At 48.7% G+C, this 27,947-nt stretch overlaps 1 protein-coding gene across 3 annotated transcripts in view; it reads left to right on the top strand.

The window, feature by feature from the left end:
* The window catches only part of TET3 (tet methylcytosine dioxygenase 3), a 96,201-nt gene extending 77,927 nt beyond the window's left edge, over positions 1-18,274 (top strand). For all 3 annotated transcript variants that reach the window (XM_069494553.1, XM_069494552.1, XM_069494554.1), the window contains 7 exons: positions 2,113-2,206; positions 5,460-5,668; positions 6,871-7,021; positions 9,725-9,814; positions 10,313-10,450; positions 15,450-15,786; positions 16,457-18,274. In XM_069494553.1, the coding sequence (XP_069350654.1) occupies positions 2,113-2,206; positions 5,460-5,668; positions 6,871-7,021; positions 9,725-9,814; positions 10,313-10,450; positions 15,450-15,786; positions 16,457-18,243 (2,806 nt within the window). In that variant the 3' untranslated portion in view covers positions 18,244-18,274. The remainder of the gene's footprint in view (positions 1-2,112; positions 2,207-5,459; positions 5,669-6,870; positions 7,022-9,724; positions 9,815-10,312; positions 10,451-15,449; positions 15,787-16,456) is intronic.
* Positions 18,275-27,947: the final 9,673 nt, after the last annotated feature.

The raw sequence follows: 27,947 nt of genomic DNA, 5'->3' as shown, positions 1-27,947 counted from the left end.
AGTCTAAGTAAAGTGTGAATAAAGCTCTAAAGTTTGCTTACCTTTCAATCTGTTCTAAACATTTACAAAGATACACATACATATATAGAGAAATTTTGAACCAAATGGGATCGATCACAATATATCCACTGTGTCCAGCGTGGTTTTTCTCCCACTTAATTTCTTCCCATGTCAGTACATATAATTCTATCTAATCATTTTTTTTGCAGTGACATAGTTTGCCATTATATGGAAGTTGATTTTACTATAAAATTTATTATCTTATAGTTGATAGCCAGTCCCATACTGGACATATAAGTTTATAATTTTTCTGTCAATGCGACAGTGAATATCTTGTTTCTAAATCTTGGTGCATTTGTACAGTTATTTCTGAGGTAGAGAATTCTAGAAGTGGAGTGGGATCAAATCGGATTCATTACGAACATACAAGGATAGTTTGATTTAGACAATCTGTTAAAATCGCACACCACGTTTATTGGTCAAAGAAGAAAAACCAATCATGTATTGATAAGAATGATCAATTCTTGATTAAGAATTCTTAGAACAGGAGACCCTCAGTAGCACCCTGCTAAGTAAGGAAATCTGTCTCTTCCCCAGAGCCAACTTTGTGCTTGGTAGTGAATTGTTGGAGACATTTTCAGTAAAGTCGGGAAGTAAGCAAAGGTGCATGCTTGCACTTTAGACGTGCGTGGCCAGTAGAGACAAGAGACTGGAACAGAGGTATAAAGAGGAGAAAGGAGACAGTGGCAAATGACCATTATCTGCAAATGATACAATGTTGTACCTGAAGCTAAAAAACTATTAAAAATGAGATGATTCAGTAATATAGCTTTTTCATTATGAACAATAATTATTAGGCTCTTGCCTCACGCCAAGTACTTTGAAGCACTTCAAATAATGTACTCTCAGTGGATTATCATTTGATTTTTACCAAGCCTAAGAGGTAGGAAACATTTTTTTTTTTTCTTTTTTTAGAGACAGGGTCTCACTCTGTCACCCAGGCTGGGGTATAGTGGCCCAATCATAGCTCACTGTAACCTGAAACTCTCCTGGGCTCAAGTCATCCTTCTGCCTCAGCCAACCAAATAATTAAGACTACAGGTGTGCGCCACCACACCAGGCTAATTTTTAAATTTTTTGTAGAGATGAGGTCTTGCTATGTTGCCCAGGCTGGTCTCAAACTCTTGGCTTCAAACAATCCTCCTGCTTCGGCCTCCCAAAGAGCTGGGATTACAGATGTGAGCCACCACACCCAGGCCCATTTTTATCTCCATTTTACAGATGAGAAAACTGAGGTTTAGAAAAATTCAGTAATGTGGCCATAGTTACTTAGCAAGAAAATGGCTGGGCTGGCACTCAAACCCAGTCTGCCTGACCTCCAAGACTGTGCTTTAATCACCATTGCCCCCACATAGCTGTGTGGCCGTGGGCAAGTCAGTTCAACTCTGGGGCCATAGTTTCATCCCCTCTGAGCATATTGTGGTTGATTAGATGGTCTCAGAGATCTGAGGCTCTGAAGCCCTGACTGTGTGTGCACATGTGTGTGGGCCAGGGCAGCGGGTGTGTGCAGGAACCAGGCATGTTTACTGTCCAGGCGAAGCTTGGAGCTGGCGTTTGTGCTTGGTAGAGGCACTTCCCCGCAGCTTTAGCTATATGACCTCATCATGGTCAGATGTCACTGGGAGTTATTCAAAGAGAGCATCATGGGTTTCCCTGATTTATTTTCTTTTATGTACTATATTTATAAACAACTAACTCTCAGAGTGCTTCAGCCAACGGGGCTTAGATACAAATGCCTGTGATTGGCCTTTGGTTTCAGTTCCCTTCCTGGAAGCTCAGAGGTAATAATCAGGGACATTCTGCTTAACTGCTTCTTTGCCTGGGACAGAGATGGGCCAGATGGACAGGAGCAGAGAAGGATCAGGTGAACCAGGGCCTGGTGCCGAACCTGTAAGCACAGAATAAACATTTAAACCTTTCTCTTTCTTGTCTATTACCCCCACCGTAACTAGAAACCCAAACTGAAGCACACCGGGGCTGCCTTCTTCCCAGAAGCTGCTCTCTCTTATGCTGTTCCCCTGTGCTAACGGTGGCTTCTGTCTCCCCTTGCAGGTATGGAGAGAAGGGGAAAGCCATCCGGATTGAGAAGGTCATCTACACCGGGAAGGAGGGGAAGAGCTCCCGCGGCTGCCCCATTGCAAAGTGGGTGAGTGTCAAGCCTCACTCTCCTCACCTCCTTGTGTAGCAGGACTGGGGGTGGGGTGGGGTGGGGATGTTGGAGGTGACATGTTTACTGTCCAGGTGAACTTTGAAGCTGGTATCTGGGACTTGGTTACAGTCATTTTCCCCCAGCCTCAGCTGTTTGTCCTCATGTTATTTAAATGCCAATCCCTGGGTCCTGGGCTGGCCTCAGAACTGCATTAGTCATCACACCCAGCTCATACTGTCCCCATGGTTCATGCCTGCAGGAGTAGGAAAAGGGGAAGCTGGAGATGCTGTCATTACCTGATGCTGGGCCCCGCTGTGGACCGTTTGACTCCCCTTCCCCTTCCCTGGGCCTTAGAGCTGCCAGTGCTCCTGTCTCCTGCCTCGTGCCTGTAGGCCGGGGCCGAAACTGAAGGCTGGCATGCTGACACCCAGCCATAGGGAAGAGGCTGGGCTTCTGGGCATGGATGTGGACCAGCCTTGCTCTTGCCTGGCCTCTAAGCCCCTGTTTTCTACCAGGCAGCCTGAGCAGGGAGAGCATCAATGTCTCAGACCCCAAGTCACCAAAACAAAGTCCCTCCGGCTTTGCCCTTCCAGGCCACAGAGAGATCTTTAAATAGCAGAGCATGTGCTTCTGCAGAATAGTGCTCAGGTGTGACAGTGAGGGTCATCAGCAGCTGGGGGCTCAGCACTGTGCTGGTGCTTGATAGGGAGAGCACACGCTCAGGGAAGGCTCGGTCCCTGCATTCAAGGTGTTTGTGCCTTAGAGACATGGGAAATAAAGTTGTGGAGACTAGAATAATTTAGGTTACCATTAAATGGCAGGGGAGAGGCAGTCTTGAGCTGTAGTTCAGGGTGGGAGGAATGTTCAGGCTCAGTTTCCCCAAGAAGAGGTATGTCCCTGGGGCCATGAGTACTGGGCCATGTTATATGGACCGGGGAGAGAGTAGAAGCATTGCTGGTGAGGAGGGTCACCTGGGCAAGGGTGGAATGGCTGGGTGGGCACACACACGGCTGACTTAGCATGAGGGAGGCTCGTAAAAAGACCTTTGTCAGCATATGTCCATCTGTGCTTGTGCCTTTTTTTATCTGGTATATATCCCATGCCTTTGCATCTTTTTGTGTTTAATGAAAATAAAAGGTGTCTGAACTTGAGCTACCACGTATCTATTTTTAGCAATTTTCAGTGAACGTTGCAGAATTATACACAAGCAAAGAATCTGGAACTGCTTAGTGCATTCACAGGTGTGAAGAAGCAGGTTGCCCCACCCTGGTGAGAGATGGTCACTGCAGGGGGAGGTCTGACCCGGCTGATCGTGGTGGGGTGTTACCTCCCCAGAGGACCCTCCAGAGAGATGGCATCAGCCACAGAGTGCCAGCTGCCCCCTTCTCCTGCTAATTTATGCAGTTGTTGAATTCCAAAGTCTTGGGCATGAAAATGAAAATTCTTAGGGCACAGGCAGAGTTAGGAACTTTGCCAGCTTCAAAAAAATTGGCTTCTTAAAGAAAGAACAGCTGGTTGTGTGGATGGCATTTAAGAAAAAAATATGCTTTTCCAGACCTGGATACAGGTGGTAAAGTGTTAGCCCCCAGCCAGGGCTTGTGTGGCTCTGCTGAGGGCTGGGAAGAGCACGTTTGCCTGGCACCAGCGGCCAGTTTGTGGGGCAGGGAGAGGACAGCAGCACGATGGAGGGGGAGGAACTGGGTCCTTGGTACGTCGGTGCTCTGGGCGTCTGTCCACAGCCCTTGTAGTCAGGTGGCCCTAAAGCCGCTTTTCTCCTAAATGTCTCAGGAGTCCATTCCTTTCAGTGGCACCCCAGCTAGTCTCCCTGTCTCGTCCTTCTCCTGACTCTCTGCCACCCCTTTCTGAAGCATGAAGCCCCCAGCTCACAGTCCTCTATGGAGCCCCCGCCTCAAGGCCTTGCCCCTTAGCTCGACTCTTGAGCCCTCCCCAGTCTGCCCTCCTGCTCCCCTGCCACAGGCCCGCACATCTTACCTGGTCCCAGAATTAACTTGGGATCCTTTGGGAAGTTTCAGCCACCCCGCTCCCCAGGACCCTTTGCCCTGACACATCCTTGCTGTGAGCCAGGACAGCGTTTTGGGAGTCGAATGAGGATCTGGACCGGGGAATGGCCAGATCTGGAGCTATACAGCAGTTCGTGGCCAGGGCCCTTGCTTTTTTTTTAAAAAATTAACAGCTTTATTGAGATATAATTCACATATATGTCACCCGTTTGAAGTGTACAATTCAATGGCTTTGATATATTACATTTTAAAACTGGTAAAATATGTAAACATAAAATCTAGCATTTGAACTATTTTTTTAAGTATATAGGTCAGTGGCATTTAAGTGCATTCATTGTTGTGCGGCCATCAGCACAGTCTATTTCCAACCTTTTTCATCGTCTCTAACTCTGTGCCTGTTAATAACTCCCCATCGTCCCCTCCTGCAGCCCCTGATAAGCTCTAATCTTTCTGTCTCTATAAATTCAACTGTTCTGGGTACCTCATATAGGTGAGTCATATAATATTTGTCATTTTATGTCTAGCTTATTTCACTTAGCATGTTTTCAAGGTTTATTCATGTTGTAACATGTCAGGATTTCATTGCATTTTAAAGCTGAATAATATCCTAGTACACTAAGACATACTCTCTTTTACCCTTTCATGGGTTGAGAGACGCTTGGGTTGTTTCCGCCTTTTGGGTCTTGTGAATGAGCCTGCCATGAACCCGGATCTACAAGGATCTGTCTCAGTCCTTGCTCTCAGTTCCCCAGGGTATGTTCCTGAATGTGGAATTGCTGGATCATATGGTAATTCTGTGTTTAGCTTTTTGAGAAACCACCAAACTCTTTTCCACGGGGCCGACCCCCTTTTTAACTAAAAACACACAGGTATTCACCATCTTCTCTGCAAACGTTTAGGACAACATAAAAATCTCTGACCGTATTTTGACTTAAAATTTTGTCTAAGTCTTTTTCCTGCTAAAGCCTATGTCAGTCATCAATAACTTGGACTTTGTAATTATTTTTTATTTCGCTCTTTCAAACAACTTTTGTGTTTTTCATTCCCTAATTACAGTAGTCTCTTAGCCTGTGCGGTTGCTGTCGCCACAAGGTGACACCCCCAGGACGCGGCCCTAAAGACCTGTACCCCCAGGTCCACGCAGCAGAGGGAGGGGCGTGTGGCACCCGCATAGAGTAGTGTGGGTACTTGGCTCCTGTGGCTAACGGGACGGCCCCTTGTCCCTGCAGGTGATCCGCAGGCACACACTGGAAGAGAAGCTGCTCTGCCTGGTGCGGCACCGGGCGGGCCACCACTGCCAGAACGCTGTGATCGTCATCCTCATCCTGGCCTGGGAGGGCATCCCCCGTAGCCTCGGAGACACCCTCTACCAGGAGCTCACTGACACCCTCCGGAAATATGGGAACCCCACCAGCCGGAGATGCGGCCTCAACGATGAGTACGTGGTGGGGCACAGTATGTGTGTGGGGGGCGGCGGGGTCAGGGATGAACGGGACCCAGGGCAGCTCTGGGGAGAGCTCTCGCGCTCTCCTGGACGCTGTTTGTCCTGCAGAGTTAGCACTGTGGCTGAAGAAGGCTTGCACACAGGTCTTGACCCGGGTCCTGGCCCTGGCTCCAGAGGCTGTTCACTTGGCTTGGCTTCACTGTTAAACCCCAGATCAGTGTCCAGATGCTAATGACATCAACAAGTGTGAGGAACTCTGTGTGCCCCACAAATATAAGGTGTTGATGGTATTTACAAAACCTGCCCTTATTGAGGTTTTCCTGTTTTTTTAAGTTAAAGTATATTTATTTATAATAAAATTCATCCTGTAGGTACACAGTGTGGAGAGTTTTGATAAATGTGTACACTCACGTAGCCACCACCATCACAATCAAGATATGGAACAGTTCCATCATCCCCCCAAATTCCCCCTTGCCCTTTACAGGCAAGCCCTTTCCTTAGCCCTTGGCAATCACCAATCTTGTTTCCTGTCCCTGTAGGTTTGCGTTTGCACGATTGTCACATAAATGGGATCATGCAGTGTGTAGCCTTTCCTCCACCCAACATAACATTTTTGAGGTTCATCTGTGTTGACCCCTGTGTCAGTAGCTCATTCCTTTTTATCACTAAGTAGTATTCCACTGCGGGGATTTATCCATTCCCCGGTTAGGGGCATTAGGGCTGTTTGCAAATTTTATTAGGCATTGAATTTTCATATCAGTATTTATTTGTTTAAAGGCCTGTCAACATCTAGGCTATAGGAAATAGGCATGTTCAACCCCTGGGCTTTACATTATTTCCCTGTCTGTGTCAGAGCTGGTCAAGATACTAGACCTAAGGAAAAGTATAAACCTTGATCCTTAATGGGTTTATACCAGATTCTTCCCTCTCATCTCAAACAACCCCTTTGCTTCTCCCAACAGCAGACTCTGGGTTAGACCTTCAGGCTCAGGGTGGGGACAGAGCAGGTGGCTTGGAGCTGACTTTTCTCCTTAAGGAAATCTGAGAGAGGGGTTGGGGGCAGGGAAAGGTGTGTCCCAGTCACTGGGAGGCTAGTGGATGCCAGGTCTCAGCTGGCCCACCCCTTGAGGGAGGAGGAAGATTCCAGAACAAAGGGATGGTGCATCTGCATGCCTAACCTGTGATGTATGTTGCAGCCGGACCTGCGCTTGCCAAGGCAAAGACCCCAACACCTGCGGTGCCTCCTTCTCCTTTGGTTGTTCCTGGAGCATGTACTTCAATGGCTGTAAATACGCTCGAAGCAAGACACCTCGCAAGTTCCGCCTAGCAGGGGACAATCCCAAAGAGGTGAGCAGAGCTGCAGGGAGCGCAGGGACCCTCCCTCCCCATCTTTGCTGCCTGTCGTCCTCAGTAGGTCCTCAGTAGTTCGTTGGGAGGCAGGACCGGCTCACCAGGACTCAGATTCATGGAAAGTGGAACTTGCTTTACTTCATTTTTTAAACTGACCGTATCTTGCTATGAAACGAGGAACGTGGGGTGTGTGGACAGGCATGAAGCATGAAAAATTAGGCTTACCAGTTATGGTGCCTAAGATTCTTCCAGTTTAAACAATCTATTTAGGGTAAATTTCTAAATAAGATACATACTCAAATTCCTCTTCAGAATTTGACCCTCTCAAAGGGTCGTTTCTTCCCTTCATTCTTCCCAGGACATCTTTCTGGGGTGATAGGTGCAGCAAGAAGAGGGGCCTCCAGTCCGTGGGCCACCTTCTGGGGTTTTGCTGGATTTCCCAAGGTGCCTCTCACTCTGCCTGGCTGCTGGGCGGATGTCTCTGGGCAGTCGTCTCCATGCTGTGGGCCCGGCCTGGTCCTTGGGCTCTGGGCTGGCATCCACACAGTACGGCCACTGGGCATGAGGCCCCCTCCCTCGGGCTCCTCACCTGGACCCCTGCCCACAGAGCCTCCCCACTTCCCCGTGATGACAGGACAAGGCCCTGCTTGGGCTGTGGGAGCCGGAGCCTCAGCTCAGGCCACTTGCCCCCTGCTGTTTGTCCTCCTCGCTCACGCTGCAAAGGCTCCCCCGAGAGGTGGTCTCCACTCAGAGTTCTAGCATAAAGAACGTCTGAGCCTGTTGGGCTCTCCATCATTCCACCTCTCTCCCCGCCTTAGTGGAGGAGGTGGGGTACTGAGTCCCTTTGCTAGGATCCAGGCAGACATCTTGATCCCGGTCTCAACCTTCCAAATCTCTCCAAGCTCCTAGTCCTGGAAGAGCTTCCCCCTCGCCCCTGGGGCAGGGACATCCCTTGGGAACATCTTCTCCACACCAAAGCCCATGTCACCTTCTATGCTCCAACTTCCAAACTTTGCTCTTCGTAATAAGTAAAAGGAAGCATTACGAAATTTAGAACTCTTTATTCCCCCAAACCTGGCAGTTAGACTATGTGTGAGCTTAAAATAGTCTAATTTCATGCTAGACTTTTATTTACAGTAGAGTCTACCACCACTACCCCAAAGCCGCAAATGCAGTTGTTTCAATGAATGGAGGAGCCGCAGGACCACCAAGACCTAAGAGCTCCCCGGAATGAAAAGACATTGGTTTAACTTCTCACAAATACTTTCCCTGTTCTATCAGCCAGTGTGCTTACTATATGCTAGGTCCTGTGCTGAGCACCTCACAGGTATCGCACGTGATCTAGGCATCTCTGGCCTCACTTTACAGATGAGGCGAGGCTTGCTCAAGGCCATATGGCTTGTTAAAGTTGAAGGCGGATAGAAAAAATTAGCCAGGGCGTGATGGCCCACCTCTGTAGTCCCAGCTACTGGGAAGGCTGAGGCAGGAGGATCTCTTGAGCCCAGGAGTTTGAGGTTGCTGTGAGCTAGGCTGATGCCAAGGCACTCTAGCCTGGGCTACAGGACGAGACTCTGTCTCAAAAAATAAATAAAAAAAGGTGAAGGCAGAATTTAAATCTAAGCCTGTGTTTCTCTGGAGCTCACGAGCCTCACCCCTATGCTGCGCCAGCTTCGGGCCCTTGTGCTGATGGCAGCATCCAGACAACAGCCAGGCAGGTGGCCTGGCCCTGCTGGCCTGGCTGGTTTGGTCAGGAGTGGCTGGCAGTCCTGGCCTCCCCGCTGGGTGGACAGCTCAGCCATCCTCTCCATCTTCCATTTCTAATTCTGTGTACTTGGTTCTTTTTCTCTGTTCTGTCCTCCTGCTTTCTTCTCCATATACTTTGTGCCTGTGCTCAAGGCCTCCTGGGAGCCCCTACAAGCCCTGCTTGCAACCCTCGGAGGCCAGAGAGAGGCTGTGGGTGCCTGAAACTCTCTGCCAGATGTGACCAGGTGGCTGCTGCTTTGCCTGGACCAGTGCTGCCCAGTGGAACTTTCTGTGAGATGGAAACGTTCCTTGCTGTCTGTACAGAAGCCACATGCAGCTTTTGAGCATTTGAATTGTGGCTAACACAAATGAGAGAATGAAGTTATAATTTGATTGAATTTTAATTAAAATCCGTATTTCAAAAGCTACACATAGCTTGTGACTAACACTGTGTGGTACCAGTCTGGCAGCGAGAGCCTTGAGGTTTGTTTTCGTACCTGGCTCAGGGCCACACTGGCTGTGGAATTTCCAGCACAGACCCTGTCTTGCCTCTTTTCCTGTATCTATCATAGAGGAAGGATCCATATGCTCATGGATTCTTCATGCCCACAGTATTATGTCTCTGACCTAGGGTGTTCAGCACTCAAAAGCAAGAACCTGTTTTATGTGTTCTGGGGTGAGCTGGGCCAGGGGCTGGCAGAAGCGATAGCTTAGCAGTCAAGATGGCTGGGCCTTCGGGCAGTGTCTTTTCCTGGGAGCTTCACAGTCCCCAAATGGACATGGTACCCGTACCCCTCCCAGAGAGAATGGCATAAAGACACTGGATGACACTTCACTTCCCGCCTTCCTGGTGAAACCTCTGCGACGGTTCTGGAACGGTGGTTCATTTCCGGGGTGCAGAGTTTGCCAGGCAGGGCCACTCTGGATGTATGTGACTGACTGTTCTTCTCTCCGCAGGAAGAAGTGCTCCGGAAGAGTTTTCAGGACCTGGCCACCGAAGTTGCTCCCCTGTACAAGCAGCTGGCTCCTCAGGCCTATCAGAACCAGGTACTGGGCCCGGGCCTTTCTCCACTCGGGCTCCCTGGGTGGGGAAGCTGGAGAGTGGGCTCCTTTGTGCGCTGAGGGGAAGAGCCCAGCCCAGAAGTAAAGCAATGATGTAGTTCTTTGATAAGACCCCCTTTTACACCAAGCTGACTGCATCTCACGCCATCTCTCCTCTGTCCCTGGTCTTCTCTGTGCTTCCTCTGCTAATCTCCACCTTCTTAGGTCTGGTTTCCCAAGGGTCAGGCTAAGTTTCTCTCCCCTGACAACCCCTGCATCTTCCAGATGAGGAAGACAACCCAGAAGGGAACAATTTCCACAAGGGTCTAAAAGTAACTTTTTTGGAGCTGGGAGCTCTTAGCCAAGAAACCTCCCTCCTGCAGTCCAAGTGCAAGGCAGCTGTGGTCCTTAACCTCCCTCCCTCCAAGACCTGCCTCCCCAGGTACAGAATCAGGGCCACTCACTGCAGATCACAGCAACAGCTCTCCTTGGCCATCCCCACAGGTAACCAATGAGGAAGTAGCGATCGACTGCCGTCTGGGGCTGAAGGAAGGGCGGCCCTTCGCGGGGGTCACGGCCTGCATGGACTTCTGTGCCCACGCCCACAAGGACCAGCATAACCTCTACAATGGGTGCACCGTGGTAAGGAAGCCTGGGTCCTGTCACAGCCCACCTGCAGGACATCCTGCAAGGGAGCCCGCCTGCACAGAAAGGCAGGCTCAGAGTAGGGACGGACATGGAGACAGGACTCCCAGAACTCTGGGAGGTGCCCTGCAGACTGCCTGCTCCTACTTGATTCTAGAGAAATCCCTCACCACAGTGAACGGACAAGGCTGGCTTTGTGTCCATGTCTTAGGTGGGTGCCACAGGATGCATCCCCTTGGGCACCTGGAGTCACCTGTCATCTAAAATGTGGTTCCAGGTCCCAGTGGACACTTGGATTTAAATACAAACAAACCTTTAATTCATTCACTGGACAAATGTTTATTGAGTACCAGCTGTGCCCAGGCATTGCTCTTGGTGCTGGGGAGCAAAACGGACAAAGTCCTGGCCCAAGTATCTGATGCAATGTCCTATGGCAGTGAAGGCCATGAGAAAGAAATGAAGTAGGGTGAGGGATGAAGGCCTCTCTGAGAAGGGGACATTTGAGCAGAGAAATGCACAGAGTGAGAGAGTGTGGGGGAGGGTGCTCCAGGCAGAGACACAGGCAGGGGCTCCGGAGCGGGAGCAGCCGGGAAGCCAGTGAGGCGGGATAGAGTAAGCAAGGGGAAGTGGAGGAACGAGAGCAGAGAGGTGGGCAGGGGCCAGATCATGGAGAGCTCCCATGGTGGGGGGCACTGTGGGTTTTGCTGAGTGCGGTGGGAAGCCGCTGGAGGGCTTTTCGGCTGGGCAATGGTAAGATCTCATTGCAGAGTTAAGAGTGTGCTTTTACTGCTGCAGGTGGAGAAGGAAGTATGTGATGGTGACTGTGGGTGTGGGGCAGAGGGGAGAGAATAGGAAGAAGTGGGTGGGCATCGAGGCCAGAAGTGACAGGGCTCAGGCAGAGTCGGGGCGTATAGTGGGTCAGATGTTGCATGATGTAGAATGGATGGGTCAGAGGACTTGCTCACGGACCGAACACAGGATGTGAGAGAGAAGACTGGGGGACCACTGCAAGGTGTTTTGCTTGAGCAACTGAGCGAGTGTTGGGAGCATTTCCTGAGATGTAGAATAACAGGGAAGGGCCAGGTTTGGGTTGATGCCTGCTGGAGGTGCGGGTGTAGATGTGGAGTAGGCAGGGGTGAGGGAGGGTCTGGAAAGCATGGAGTGTACAAGTAGAGCATGAGGCCGGTGCCATCACCAGGGGCGTGGGCGTGGATGGAGCAGAGAGGAGGTCTGGGCTCAGGGGGGAATGTTGTTGAAGGTATGGTGCTCTGCTCTTTAGCTAGGTTCTGGGTAGACCGGGCTCCTGGGGGCTGAGGAAGAGGCAAGGACAGCAGCACATTCATCTGGAAAGGGAGCTTCCAGTTCTGCTTGTAGCTCCTGACCCTGTGGATTGCTGGCCCCACCCTAGGATTTCATTTCTTCACCTGTCTTCCCTCTCCATGCCCAAGGCTGAGAAGCAGGACGGGGTGGGCTCCTGCCTACACTCTGTTATAAGGGCTTCTAGCTGAAACATACAGGAAGGGCAGGCCCTCCAGGGCTGGAGAGGCAGGGAATGAGGGGGCTCAGTGAGGCTATGTGGATTCCAGAGTTCTAGAGTTTAGGGTGAAAAAAATTTTTTTCCGAAATTGAAAAGTATTGTTTTTTGTAATTAAACATTACTCATTGTAAAAAAAATTTTTAATAATATGAAAAAGAGGCCGAGGGCAGTAATTCATGCCTATATTCCCAGCACTCTGGTAGGCCGAGACAGGAGGATTGTATGAGTCTAGGAGTGTGAGACTAACCTGAGCAACATAACTAGACTCTGTCTCTACAAAAAATAAAAAAACACCTGGGTATGGTGCCACACGCCTGTAGTCCCAGCTACTTGGAAGGCTAACACAGGAGGATCACTTGAGCCTAGGAGTTGGAGTTGCAGTGAGCTATGATGATGCCACAGCACTCTAGCCTGAGGAACAGAGTGAGACCCTGTCTCAAATAAAATAAAATTTAAAAAGATTTCCTGGAATCTTGTAGAGGTAACACCACCGTTGTCAGCAGTTTGATGACCATCCATTCAGACACCCAAATGTGTGTGTGCACATGTCTGAGTATATGAAATTTTTCACAAATGGGATCACATCATGTATACATGCTGTTCTCTGACCTGCTTTTCTTAACTCAAGGGTAACTGAGGCTTTCTGTGTCAGTGGATAGAGACTTAATTTTCTGAGACTGTATATATATAATATATATATATATGGCTCTGCCATCATTTATTTAACCAGTCCCGTATTGATGGACAGTAAGTGCTTTTAGACGTTTCCCGTCTATAAACCATGAGGAGGGGCCACCCTGATTACATCTTTGTGTAGCTGCCTCTTTCAGGTTACACTTACATTTACAGGCTTAGTGTGCTAAATTTCCTGCTTACTTGGAAATACTGGATTTTGTCAATCTTTTTAGTCTTTGCCCTGCCTGAGTGGCAAAAAGAAATTGAACATCTTTTCCTATTTTTCTTGCCTGTTTTAATTTCATCTTTGTGAGTATCTTATTGGTGTCTTTTGGTAATTGTTCTTTTATTAGGCTGGATGGCCATATCTTTTGACATTTGTTAGGTATCTTTTGGGATAGAAATACAATTTCTGCCATCTCTGATCCTTTACATTTTACTTTTAGTCTGTTGTTTATAGCATTAGGTCTTAGAGAATGGCAGGAAGCAGGGTTGATGGCCAGTCCAACCCAGAAAGTATGCAAGAGTTAAGAAAAGCAGATCATAGAATAGCATGTATATAGGATGTGATCCCATTTGTGTGAAATTTTATATAGCCGTACATGTGCACACACATACGTTCAGATGTCTAGATGGTCATCAAGGTGCTAACAATGGCTAGTAATGTACAGAGCTTCAACTGCTGCGATATTTGTAACAAGTGATAAAGGAATAGTAACAGGCCGGGCGCGGTGGCTCACGCCTGTAATCCTAGCACTCTGGGAGGCCGAGGCGGGTGGATCGCTCGAGGTCAGGAGTTCGAGACCAGCCTGAGCAAGAGCGAGACCCCGTCTCTACTAAAAATAGAAAGAAATTATATGGACAACTAAAATATATACAGAAAAAATTAGCTGGGCATGGTGGCGCATGCCTGTAGTCCCAGCTACTCGGGAGGCTGAGACAGGAGGATCGCTTAAGCCCAGGAGTTTGAGATTGCTGTGAGCTAGGCTGACGCCACGGCACTCACTCTAGCCCGGGCAACAAAGCAAGACTCTGTCTCAAAAAAAAAAAAAAAAAAAAAGGAATAGTAACAATATGCAAAGATTACTTTAAATAAGTGATAAAAAAAAAAGTCTTGTATAAAAATGGGCAAAAGGCATAAAACTCACAAAAGAAGGAAGGCAGAAAGTTGTGATAAAGTGTACCAAGGATTTGTTTTAATCAGGTATGGTAAGACATGCAGACCCAGAAATGATTATCATGAAGGAAGAAGTTTATGCTCACAGATCTCTAGAAACAGGAGGCACAGGGTGCTACACTGGGGGTCCACGTGGGAGGTATGTGGGTGGGTCAGGAGGCTCAAGAAGAAGAGAGGATAGCATGGCCCAGAGTCTTTATTGAGTTTGCAGGAAGGATGGGCGAGGCAGTGGGTGGTTCCTGGTTGCTCAGCACCTGGCCCTGGGGTGATTTAGGGAAGGAGGAATATTGGTTTGGGGTGTGTGTGTGGTAAGGAGATGGCTGGGGGTGTGGGCAGTGAATCAGACAGAGGCTTAGTTGCAGGAAACCGTTTTCTCTGTGAATCAACTAGCCTGGGGAGGGGCAGTCAAGACTCCATATGCCAGAGGATCAAGAATATATTAATAGAAAATAAGGCTGGGCACAGTGGCTCACACCTGTAATTCTAGCACTTCAGGAGGATCACTTGAGGCCAGGAATTGGAGGTTGCAGGAGCTATAATGATGCCGCTGCACTCTGGTGTGGGTGACAGAGTGAGACCCTGTTGCAAAAAATAGGAAAAAAAAAAGGAAAATAGTCAATGCAAGAGTGGCTAGTAAACTTGAAAAAAAGCACACCTGGTTGAGAAATGTATACCAACAAGATGGATTTTAATAATGAGCCAAAAATTTTAAAAGAAATTACAGGAAAACTATAGGCAAAAAATATAGGAAAGTTGAAACTCACATTCTGTTGGTATGAGTGAAAAGCTAAATCATTTTGGAGGGCAACATGTGGCAGTTCTACTTGACAGAATTTATGCTAAGGAATTAAGTATCTTAGAAAAATTTAGCTAAAAGGATATTTCAGTAAGTATTATGGTAGGGAAAAATTGGAAATAAGTTGAAATATTTGATAATAAATGGATTAAGTAAACACACTGATATAGTAGAAGAATATGCAGAGCTTTTAAATCATATTGGGGAGAATATTTACAAGAAAATATTCGTACTACGTTAAGAAAAAATGAATTTACTAAATGACCATATGCATAATATGCTGTTTACCAGAAAGTAATTGTGTGTGCATGTGTGGCCCTAGTATTTATAGCGATAATTTCTAGGTGGTGGGATTATAGAGGTAATTCTTATTTCCTTTTTGCTTGCCTAAATTTTCTACAACCATCACATAGAGTTTCTAATAAAAGGAAAAAATATTTTAAGAACAAAAGGAGGCAGAGTGTTGAGGACAGGGAGGATGGAGGCCCCACTGGGTGTCGTGGTGAATGGTAACAGTGCCATGGCAGAGGATGGAGCAGGCCTCGGGGTCCTCTCGGCCTTCTGAGGACCGTGTGAGAATGTGCATTGAAAGCTGTAGCGCACTCTCAGAGTTGGTGGTACTGCTCCTCTGTGAGCCAAGATGCGTATGCTTACAGAAGCTCTAGGAGTAGTGGAGAGTGTCAGGGCTGGCTGGCTGGCTGGCATTGGAACTGTGTGGGGAAAGACGAGGTTATATATTTGGGGTGCTCACAGCCCTCCTCCCAGGCTCGGTCCCCCAATCCCTGTGTCCTCTCCCCCCTGCTTGGGGCAGGTCTGCACCCTGACCAAGGAGGACAATCGCTGTGTGGGCAAGATTCCCGAGGATGAGCAGCTGCACGTCCTCCCCCTGTACAAGATGGCCAACACGGACGAGTTTGGCAGCGAGGAGAACCAGAACGCCAAGGTGGGCAGTGGAGCCATCCAGGTGCTCACCTCCTTCCCCCGCGAGGTCCGGCGCCTGCCTGAGCCTGCCAAGTCCTGCCGCCAGCGGCAGCTGGAAGCCAGGAAGGCAGCGGCTGAGAAGAAGAAGCTTCAGAAGGAGAAGCTGAGCACTCCGGACAAGATCAAGCAGGAGGCCTTGGAGCTGGCGGGTGTCCCAACCGATCCAGGTGTGTGGGGGGAGGGCACCCGCCCCCCCAGGGGCAACCCTGGCACTGTCCTCGAGGGGACCCTCACTCCCCACCCAACCTGCCCTTCCCGCATCATGCCAGGAATTAGGGCCTCTGCTTAACTGTGTCAGTCAGAAAGGTATCTGCAGCAGCCCCAGGACACCACACCTGGTGGCAGGTGCATGGGGAAGCAGGTACAAAGAGGGCTTGTTATCTGCAAGGAGCTGAGCTGGGTCTCCGTTTAGTTCGCTCCTCTCCGGGAGTCTGGAGGCAGGTAGCATCACCTCAGGGCACGTGGGTGTGTACTGGGGACGGCTGTGTCAGGCGTCTGATTTTCCATTCCCCTGGCCCATCCCTGCAGTGATCCTGACCAGGCACAAGGCAGGTTGGGCGGCTGTGGGGGGTCCTTCCCTGAGAACCTCTGGCACAGGGGAAGGTGGGGATGAGGAGAGCTGTGGGCCCCGTAAGTGGGGCCGGGCCTGTGCCGTCGGCACCCGGGGAGCGAGTCCAGGCCAGGGCTTGGGCACACCTCAGCACTGCACCTGTCCTGCCTATCCCGAAAGAGGAAACCTCAGGAAAAGAGGAAGTTCTGAGCCCAGTCCTCTGCCAGGGCCTTTCCAGGCTGTGGGGTTCGCTGCTCCTTCTCCATCTTGCCTTCTCTTTTCCCCAGGCCTGTCTCTGAAGGGTGGATTGCCCCAGCAAAGCCTGAAGCCTTCCCTCAAGATGGAGCCACAGAACCACTTCAGCTCCTTCAAGTACAGCAGCAACACGGTGGTGGAGAGCTACTCGGTGCTGGGCAACTGCCGGCCCTCCGACCCCTACAGCATGAACAGCGTGTACTCGTACCACTCCTACTATGCACAGCCCAGCCTGGCCCCCGTCAACGGGTTCCACTCCAAGTACGCTCTCCCTTCGTTTGGCTACTACGGCTTCCCCTCCAGCAACCCCGTCTTCCCCTCTCAGTTCCTAGGTCCTGGTGCCTGGGGGCACAGTGGCAGCAATGGCAGTTTTGAGAAGAAGCCAGACCTCCACACTCTGCACAACAGCCTGAGCCCGGCCTACGGTGGTGCTGAGTTTGCCGAGCTGCCCAGCCAGGCTGTTCCCGCAGACACCCACCACCCGACTCCTCACCACCAGCAGCCTGCTTACCCAGGCCCCAAGGAGTATCTGCTTCCCAAGGCCCCCCAGATCCACCCAGTGTCCAGGGACCCCTCTCCCTTCGCTCAGAGCTCCAACTGCTACAACAGGTCCATCAAGCAAGAGCCAGTAGACCCACTGACCCAGGCCGAATCTGTGTCCAGAGACCCTGGTAAGATGGGCAAAACACCTCTGCCCGAAGCTTCTCAGAATGGGGGGCCCGGTCACCTATGGGGACAGTACACAGGAGGCCCAAGCCTGTCCCCCAAAAGGACTAACAGTGTGAGTGGCAGCTGGGGTGTGTTCCCTTCTGGGGAGAGCCCTGCCATCGTCCCTGACAAGCTCAGTTCCTTTGGGGCCGGCTGCCTGACCCCTTCCCACTTCTCAGATGGCCAGTGGGGGCTGTTCCCTGGTGAGGGGCAGCAGTCATCTCCCCATCCTGGAGGACGGCTGCGAGGCAAACCGTGGAGCCCCTGCAAGTTCGGGAACAACACCTCGGCCTTGGCTGGGCCCGGCCTGACTGAGAAGCCGTGGGGGTTGGGGGCAGGGGATTTCAACTCTGCTCTGAAAAGCAGCCCTGGGTTCCAAGACAAGCTGTGGAACCCCATGAAAGGAGAGGAGGGAAGGATTCCAACCCCAGGGGCGAGCCAGCTGGACAAAGCCTGGCAGTCCTTCGGCATGCCCCTGGGCTCCAACGAGAAGCTGTTTGGGGCCCTGAAGTCCGAGGAAAAGCTGTGGGATCCCTTTGGCCTGGAGGAGGGCCTGAATGAGGAGCCCCCCAGCAAGGGTGCAGTGAAGGAGGAGAAGGGAGGTGGGGCTGGTGCTGAGGAAGAGGAGGAGGAGCTGTGGTCGGACAGTGAACACAACTTCCTGGACGAGAACATCGGCGGCGTGGCTGTGGCCCCTGCTCACGGCTCCATCCTCATCGAGTGTGCCCGGCGGGAGCTGCATGCCACCACGCCGCTCAAGAAACCCAACCGCTGCCACCCCACCCGCATCTCGCTGGTCTTCTACCAGCACAAGAACCTCAACCAGCCCAATCACGGGCTGGCCCTCTGGGAAGCCAAGGTGAAGCAGCTGGAAGAGAAGGCGCGGGTGCGGCAGGAGGCGGCCGCGCGGCTGGGCCTGGGCCAGCAGGAGACCAAGCTCTACGGGAAGAAGCGCAAGTGGGGCGGCGCCGTGGTCCCCGAGCCCCAGCAGAAGGAGAAGAGGGGGTTTGTCCCCACCCGGCAGGTGCTGGCCGTGCCCACAGACTCGGCGGTCACCGTGTCCTCCTACGCCTACACGAAGGTCACTGGCCCCTACAACCGCTGGATCTAGGTGCCAGGGAGCCAGCGTACCTCAGCGTCGGGCCCGGCCCGAGCTGCCTCTGTGGTGCTTTTGCCCTCACACCTGGGGGCGGGTTGGGGGTGCAGAAGTCTTTTTATCTATATATACATATATAGATACGCATATCATATATATGTATTTATGGTCTAAACCTCAGAACTGACCCGCCCCTCCCTTCCCCCCCACTTCCCCAGCACTTTGAAGAAGAAACTACGGCTGTCGGGTGATTTTTCCGTGATCTTAATATTTATATCTCCAAGTTGTTTTTTTCCCCCTTGTTTGGGGGGCTTTTATTTTCTCTTTGTTTTTAAAACTCTATCCTTGTATATCACAATAATGGAAAGAAAGTTTATAGTGTCCTTTCACAAAGGAGTAGTTTTAAATTCCATTTAAAATGTGTATTTATTGGATTTTTTTAAAGCGACAATAGTAATGGTAAAGGAGCGGCAGGAAAGGCCATCAGTGCTCATCCCTGCCCAGCCTCGGGCGCTGACGAGGTCGTCTTAGCCATCTGCCCCTCACGAGCCAAGTGCAGACTGTAGCCACCCAGTCCAACCCTCCCGACAGATACGCCTTCCCTTCGGGGAGGGGAGCCCTCAGGACGGCCTCTGTCCTCTCCAGTAGGATGGGAGAATCTGTAAAAAAAATAAAAAATAAAAAAAAAAATCTGGGGTCCCTCTCCCAGTCACCGGCTTGGAGTCAGGGGGCAGATGTACCCCAGACCAGGCCCCGGAGATGCTGGTGTAGATTTCCCAAGAAACCAGGTTGGAAGTAGACAGCTTCAAGCTTGCTAGTCTCCACACTGAATCCTCTCTGTCCGTTATTTACCAAGTCACATGATGTTACGGTTCTCTAGGCAGCACCTCATGATGGAGCTGGAGTTGCCAGGCTCTTAGAAGCCGCATCCACCACGTTGCCAAGTCAATGAAACCTGGGCTGAAGGAATTTGTCTTAGTGGCAGTTTTTTTTTTAAAATGCCCCAAAGTCTATGCTGATACTGAAAAAGGGCTACTGTATCTTTAAAAACAGGAAGTTGAACCCAAGCTGTGAAAAGCCAGTGGTGCTCTGTGCATGGGTGCTCTGTGCATGGCGCTGTGCGGAGCCTGGTGCTGTAGTGTTGTGCTGGGACTTTCTTGACTCTTGGGCAGGTCGCGTCCTGCAGGAGCTCAGCAGACCAGTGTAACAGCAGTTAACACATCTGTCCTTATTCCTGGATTTCCACATTGGACAATGGTGCATGCCTCACACCTGAGCCCACCCCTCCATGCTATCATGTGAGGGCAGGGGGCCTACACTTAACAATTTTAAAGTGCAAGAGTCAAACTTTTTCAGCAGGTTGCTATGATTTTCCTCCCTAATTGGTGCCATTTCTCTATTTCTCCATTTGATCATTTTCTTTTTTCCTTCCTCCCTTCTCCACCCACTTTAACATACTCGTTCTAAAATTCTGGTGCATTCATTCAGTTCTTTGAAATGAGAATGTGGTGCTTAATTTTTGTGACATTGTTGAGAGAGGTTGGGCCAGACAGGTGGAAGCAACACTCATCTACAGAAATCCAGCTTCTTGGAGTGTTGGTTTTTCCTGTGGTGTTAGCAGAAATGATACCAAGCTACCCGAGTGGTCGTGTGTGGTGAACGGGGGGCTTCGTCAGGACACAGGGGAATGTGGCCACACAGTGAAGGACCACCAAGCCCTAAGATTCCATCAGATAATTGTTGAGCAGTCTTATCCAGAGGTGGGTCTTCGTAAGTCGAGTCTAACAATCAGATGGCAGTGCTAAAGGCAAGCTCCTGAGCTTCCAGGTGCCTTGTATGAGCTGAGAACCGGCCCGCGGGGTGTCTACTGTAACTGTTTGGAAGCGCTGGCGGGGAGTCGCTGTGAGATGTCCTGAGCATTTATGTGGTCTGGTTTTAACTGTAAATAGTGAAAGATGTTTTTAAGCACTTTTGCCTAGATTTAAACAGCAACTTGAAAAAAAGTATGTTTTAACATGTAATTGTGGGAGAAATTGTAAATAGTAGCTGAATATTTAACGTGCTTTGTCTATCCTCCACTTTTACCATATTCTGTAAAGTTGCATTTATTTTACAGGACAAAAATGAAATATTATTGCTTTTGAAATAAATACCCAAGAGCTTATCAGGATTTAGAATTATTCAGAACTCAGATTTATAGGAAAACCTCTGACCTTCAGTTTGACAAGCTAAAGGAAGCAGAGTCTTTAATGAGCATGCTAATTTTCTAGTTTTGAGGAAAATTGGGTCCTTTAAATGCTATTTTGCTTATCGCATCAGTACTTTTATGCAGGTCTCATTTGATTCCGTGCTTAGGTAGATGCGGGGGTGCCTTGAAAACTTCATTTTAAATGATCTTAAGCAAGAAATACAATATTTTACAAAACATTTGGAGAATGTGACCGGCTGTATGACCCGTGGAAGCCCCAGGTTGGCTGTTGGTTTGGAAGGTCCCGAGTGTAACCCAGGTGATTCTGATACTTGGCATGTGTGAATCTTCCTGATGTATGTTAAATATACTCTTCCCCTCATCACCCTTTGGTAGCAAAGCCATTAGATGAAAGGAGAAACCAATACAAGCTAAAAGCATGTGATGTGTGTCCCCCCGGCCCAAGCAGCCTTGGTTCATAAATTTCTAGATTAGCAAGCAGGCTGCCGAGAGGCGAGTCAAGAGGCAGTCTCCATTGGATGTCCCCACACCCCTCAGAATGGCGTTCCAAGAGTTAGGTGGTGCTGTTGCCATGCTCAAGCCCATGCTGATTTTTACACACTACATGTATAACCTACCTCAAATCTCAGTCGTTAAAATTAGCATGCTTTAGACTTATATTTAAAAAGTAACTATGCACAGCTCTTTATTCCCCCTTGCTGCTGAAGGTTTCTTAAAGAGAAAAATCAAATTTTTATTTTTTACTGGCACTATCATTTTTTAAGTCCTAAAGATGATTAACAGACATTTTTATCATGGAAGAAAAATAAAGCCATTGCAACTAAAGAACCTAACAGCATGACCAAGTTTTAGGAGTAATATTATAGCAACGGAAAACGATGGAGTTTTAAGAGTCATCTCCCCAGTGTGCCCTGTCCACGGACACCATCCACACACAGTGCAAACATTTGGTTCCTCTTTTGCTTTTTGTTTTCCCTGCCTGTTTCATGCAAGGGATGTACTTGCAAAGCTCTGTGCTAAGAGATTTTTAAAATAAAAATCACTTTGCAGCAGGTTCTCACAAAATAACTGGTGCTAGCTCAAGAAACCGTTATCTAACCATCAGAAGTCTTGACTAAAGGTGTTGCATGGATTTTGGGGTTCTTGTGTTTTTGTTGTTGGGTCTGGTTTTTAGCAGGGCCTAAGTTTCCCACACCTTGGCTTCATGGGTACTGCTTTGCCTTCTCACCAAGATGACAATGGTGTGTGTGGAAAGAGATTATACCCTGCCCCTTCTTGGTCCTTCCACCAGCCTCTTTTGGAAACAGTAGTTTGCAGAGCAAGGAATTTTTAAAGCGCTCAAGCAAGGAAAGAAGTAGCAGAGCTTAATTGCTTTGTATCAAACAGCAGTAGGTGTGAGAGGATGGTTGATGAGTAGCTGGTAACCTGATTTCGTTGAGAGAAATCCAGCCAGACTTCCTTGAAGTGTAAACACCGCGAGATCTCAAACCAAGGCAAAGCTGGTGGAAAACTATACGCTATCCCTGACGTGCCTCAACCAGTATCTCTTTCCTTTTGTTACTGAAGTGTGTTTTATGGACTAGGAAGCATTTTTATGAATTGAAATCGTCTAAATAAAATGGTGCTATGGTGTTTTAATATGACTGTCCCTGGTCCTGTCTCGCTGAGGTGCTATCCACGTTCTGAAACCACAACCAACCAAAAACAAGGTGGGCTCCAGTCTCTCTTGGCTTTCCCCTCCCCCTCCCCTTTGGTGCTGTCTTTTTAGACCTGTTGACCGTGCTATAATCTGCTCTGAGCAGTTTTTTTGTTCTGTGTTACTGTTCTTCCCTCGGTGGCCAAGCAAAGCAAGGCAAGTTGAGAAGGCAGCTCGCTCTCTTGCTGTGGTGCTTTGGCGTCATACCTGTCTCCTCAGGCCTGATGAGAAAGAAACGGTGGAGGGATTTGAGGGTTTCGTTTTTTTGTTTTGAGGAGGGAGAGTTGGGTGCTCCTGCCTCTTCTAGCATGGCAGGCATTCTCATAGCCAGGGACACACACTTTCCCCCCGAGGCCTAGGGTGCTAAGCAGACGTCTCTGGGAGTCCCAAGGACGCGCCAGAGGAGACCAGGGGGGTGTCCTTCCTCGCCTGGCACCAGCCAGGACCACGGTGGCCAGGGGCCTCATTTCTTTGCTCCTCACAGCCCGTGACCCAGCGTGGCTTCTGCCTCTCGTTGGTAACCCCTGGTGTTCAGACGCAAGGAAGGTGCTTTCTTTGCGCACTCGATGCCACTGAGGCTGCTTTTTAGTTGGTGCTAATCTAAAGTTCTTGGGTCCACAGAAGTTATTTTAAAAACTTAACAGGAAGCTCCATTTTGTGTCATCCACTGTCACAATAATTTTTTTTAAATACCTCAAAAACAGGACATTGTGACAACTTCAGTAAAATAGATTCCATGAGGGTCTGAGACCTGTAGGTTGTCCATTTGATGAACGTACTTGACCTTGAAGCATCTGGGGTGGTTTTGTTTTTCATTCTTCAGCAGTTAAAATGGCAGAACGCCTAAAGGAAGGAGCGTGGTTGACTCTCTCGTTTTCTTTTTTAAGTCTTGCTTTTGGATAAAATGTGAATTTCCTACGCCCATCTCGTTGAGCTTTGTCAGTCATCGTTGCTGTCATTTAAAGTGACTCCCTCAGAACCTAGTTTCATTAGCCAGCTGCATCTGCTATAGGACATGGCCAACTTCAGTCTACCCTGGACCAAAATAACGATTTTGAGGTGCGTACCCCCAGCATGGGTTATACAGCCCCACGCCACGCGTGCATAGAGAGCCTTTCCCGCAAGCGTGGGGGCCCTCCTCGGGGGTCCCCAGCCCTTCCTCCTGCAGAGCTGCTGGCGAGAGCAGAGCAATAGGCTTCTCCCCTGAGCAGAGACCGCAGCACAGAAATGCAAGGTCTAAAGTTGCTTTTTGCCTAAGAATCCGCAAGCAATTTGGCCTACTTCCTCTTTTGCTTCTATTCTGATATCAGGGATGCTTTTTGTAGTGGTATTGTTTGCTCCCTCTTCCCATTTTCACTACCTGTCATTCAGGGGTAACTCATCACTCTTCACGTGGGGATTTAAGCTTAAAATACTAATTGGGTCATTTGAACAGTCCAAATTTTCTTGGTTCTAATATTTTCTTTTTTTCTTTGAGGGGGAAAAAGGGGGAGAAAAACAGGAGTGATGTCATTTCTTTTTCATGTATTCCAATTAGAGAAACAAGGGCAGGTCGTATAGTGGCATATTAATACATTAGACTTAATCTAGAACCCTTGTAGCTTTTTGATGTGTTTTATTTCTTATCTCTTTGAATTCCTGTTTGGTTACTTGGCTTCCAATGGAGGTGAACTTAACAACCATACTTGAATATTCCGTCTTGACTTTGTAAACTGTGGCTACTTGAAATGAAGTTTTATCTGGGGTTGATGGATGAATGGTAGATTTTTGCAATGTCTCAAGGCAATAGGATGTGTATTATTAAACTGTAGATATTCTTAGTACAGTAAATTTATGCTGATAATTTTATTTTGTATAATTTTTACCTTTTTGTTAATATTTTTTCCTTCCACTTTATTGGTTTGCCTCCTGAGCTTACCCCTCTTTACCATCCCTTCTCCCCCAGTGTTTCAGTAAATTTAATTTAGGGTGCCTAGAAATTGCAAGTATGTATCCTTTTTTGATTTGTATCTTATTATAATTTACACAAACAACTGGGTTTGTGAACTGTATTACTCCTGGTATCTTTAAAATATTGTGGGTGTTTTAATAAATTTTATATTTATTTTTTGCACTCAAATTCAGTGTGGGTCCTTTTTTTTCCTCCCCCCGCTTGAACCAGGACTGGAGCGTGTCACATCAGGTACCCTGTAATCTCACCTCTCACCTCCGGTGTAGATGGGGGAATGAAGCCCTCGCTGATGGCAGTGGCAGAACCTGCCCTTGTCTCTTCTGCTTCCTGGATAACAGAGTGTTCGAAGACTACTGGCTGGTAAAACTAGGTATAAAGGGGGAAAATAGAGATGGCCTTTTTGTCATCTGTGTTTCTCCAGTTGTTTTCTTTCTCATCTTTTTGTCCCTTTTTTCATTCCACTTGGAGATACTCCCCTCCCATTAAAATTAATTTCTTTCGGCCGGGTGCGGTGGCTCACGCCTGTAATCCTAGTACTCTGGGAGGCTGAGGTGGGCGGATCGTTTGAGCTCAGGAGTTCGAGACCAGCCTGAGCAAGAGCGAGACCCCATCTCTAAAGCGCCACTATGCCCGGCTAATTTTTTCTATATAGATTTTTAGTTGTCCATATAATGTCTTTCTATTTTTAGTAGAGACGGGGTCTCGCTCTTGCTCAGGCTGGTCTCGAACTCCTGACCTCGAGCGATCCACCCGCCTCGGCCTCCCAGAGTTCTAGGATCACAGGCGTGAGCCACCGCGCCCAGCCTAAAATTAATTTCTGATGTTTGCTAAAAGGTCACCGAATCCTGCTTAGTTCTGATAGCTTAAACACTGAGTCTAGTAGGGAGGGGCAGATACGGAACCCTAGATTCTTCTGTCCTGCGGGAAAGGTTTCCCATAAGGTCCTGTGCCTCAAGCTACCTTCTCTCACTCAGATTGACAATTCTGGTGGTGGCTGTTCTTGAAAAGGGAATATGAATTGAAGGAGAGAGAAGGGCAAATGGGCGGGGAGCCGTCCGCTCTGTCTTCCTCCTTCCTCCTGCTTGAAACGTCTGACTGAAATTGATGCAGTGTTTTTGGAAGAGAAAGATTTAGCAATATCCCAACATCCCATTAGGTCGCTCCAGACAGGAAAGCTCATCTCTGAGCGCATCTGACTGAAAACTCCATGACCTTAACTCGTGCCAGGTGACAGGCTTGGAGGTTTTCACCACCATTTTGCTTTGCTTGCAAAGGGGCCCTCTGGAAATGCCTTGGCACTTCTGGCCGTCCAGGGATCCTCAGACATGTTTACACATTTCACAAACGTGGGGTCACACTGTGTTTTAGTTCTGTCCCTTCTCCAGCCTCTGTCGTGCTGACCCCATCTGCAGGGCCTTAGGGGAGGGCTGGGGACATTCCTGTTTCAGCCAGCGCTGATTACATTAGCGGTTAGCTATAAATACACTTTCATCTCTGATACAAATTCCATGTTATATATAGAAAAATTAGAAGACAAGTTTTTAAAAATTATCTGAAATCGCACCATGAGAGAACCACACACTGGTTGCAAACATTTTCTGAGGGTGTAAACATGGCCATATGTGTCTATACATTTTTAAAACAGAATACAATGATATGTTGTGATCTTTTTCCACTTAAAAGATCTTTATCAGTAATACAGACCTACATCTTTTTAAATAGTTGCCTCAAATTTAATTGTGTAGCTACACAAGCATTTATCAAACTCTTTAAGATGCCAACTTTTTCCAATTACAAATTGAACTAATCTAAATCTGCCTCCATGTAAGTCCCACCCACTGAATTTCTTTCTAGTCTAAGAAACATCCCAGTAAATCCCCCTCCAGCACATGACTACACCCTTAACTCCCTGAACCTTCCTGTGACAGGTTCAGCCCCTACCGACCCCCACCCCCACCCCCACCATGCCTCTGTTCACAACGAGAGCGTCATTATCCATATTGGGATCTCTAGAAATAAACAGCTTGTTCTGGGTGGGATCTGGCTGATACAAGCCAAACACGGAGACACCCAGGAGCCCCACGATCTGGACACGCCATTTTAATAAATGCACACCAAGGTTTATTAGCTTTTCAAGTAGTTGAATTTTACTGAGGCTGTGTGGCCTGAAAAGAACATGGTTCCCTCACTTCCCAGTTGTGTGATTAAGATGGGCCATCTCCTCATGTCATTTTGTCTATAGAACAGGCTAATGATACCACGTAAGATTGATGGGAGGATCAAAAAATACTATAGAAGTGAAAGTGTCAGGCATTCAGGACATGGCGGGTAATAAAAGCTATCATTACTCTGGACACAGACAAAACTTCAGGTCACTAAAGAGTCTCTGACTAGTCTTAGACCACACGGTGATGTCTTATATGAACTGCCAAATCAGGTCCGCCAACTCCAGTCTTTATACATTTTTTTTTTAATACTTCACACAGCACTTGACATGTAGCTATCTTAATTGGACTGTTTAACCCATCCTCCCTGCCTATTCTGAATCTCAATTTTGTTGAAGTATCCGTTTGCCCTACCCAGCTACACAACTTGGTCCACAACCTTGTTCCTCGTTCTCCCACTGATGCTCTTGTAGGCTTGTTGAGCTTGGAGAGCTGTTAGTCACCTTTTATACCCCATCATACTCTGAAAATAATAGGCGCTCACCATCCTGTGGGAGGAAATGAAGCCCTGAAAACATATCAACACATCATCCAGTGCATGTTCTTGTCAGAGCCTCAAGGATGCCACAGAGACCTGAAAGACAAAACTTTGCCAAAATCTAGATACCTCCAGCCCTGGCCCCACTTCCACCTCCAGAAGTCTTGGCAGAGCCCGGCTTCCCTCCTCTGCCTGAGAAGCCCAGCCTCAGTCCTGTTGAGCTTGCCCAGTTACTCTCCCTGCACTTCAAACTATCTTCTTGTATGTTCACCCTTTTCTCTGCACACTAAGTTTTACTTCTTTGTACTCCCCACCCGCACCGACTTCACTCTGGATGTGCTTCTCCTGTGGGACACGCTTCACCCATCACTCCTTTCTGCGTCTGGTCCCCCTCATCTGCTCTCGGGTCCACCTCGCCCGAGCCTGCTCTCCCTCGTGCTCACAGCTTTCCCACTCCCCATCCCCACGACATTCCTGCAGGTGTGGACAGCCTCCTGGCTTTAACGTCCACACCACTTACTCGCTTGTCCCTTGTTTCTCCAGAAGGAGCTGTCTTCTAGGACAAGAATCCTTGTCCTCACTGATCTCCCTAAAGCCTTGGAAACCCTCTGCTCCTGGGCTGCACAGCCAGTAACATTCCATTGTTCCAGAACCCTGACGCCTTCTGCCCCCTTTCGTGGGCCCCTTTGTGCCCTTGTGTCCTTTAAACACAAATGCCCCCAAGAAAATAAACCCAGCCTTCTCTACAGCCTATAGGCTTTCCCTCAGAGGCCTCCTTGTTGAGCCACCAGGCCTCAACTATGACCCTAAATGCCAATGATTTCCAAAACCATGTCTAGCCCTGACCTCTCTCATGAGTTTGGGCTGCTGGGTAGCTCTTGGTGGCTATTTGGCAGGGCCAAAGTCTTAACACAACTAACACTGACCTCTCAACCCTCCACAAAATTTCCTATTATTCTCCTTGTCACATCCTGACACCTGCCAAGTCTGGATTCTAGCCCCTTACCATCCTCAATCCTGCTTCTCTTTGCCACTGTTATTAGCAATCTACACTGTACAGTTGTGCAGGCTGTGCACTGCACAACACTGGGGGGCAACATTCATATAGACTACCATGTGAAGCTTGATCAATGACATAGACTCCTCCCCCCATGAACAAG

Source organism: Eulemur rufifrons, chromosome 19 (genome assembly GCF_041146395.1).
Source record: "Eulemur rufifrons isolate Redbay chromosome 19, OSU_ERuf_1, whole genome shotgun sequence".
NCBI classification, from domain to species: domain Eukaryota; kingdom Metazoa; phylum Chordata; class Mammalia; order Primates; family Lemuridae; genus Eulemur; species Eulemur rufifrons.
The sequence above is the reverse complement of the archived record's forward strand: the minus strand, read 5'-3'. Positions and strand labels throughout refer to the sequence as shown.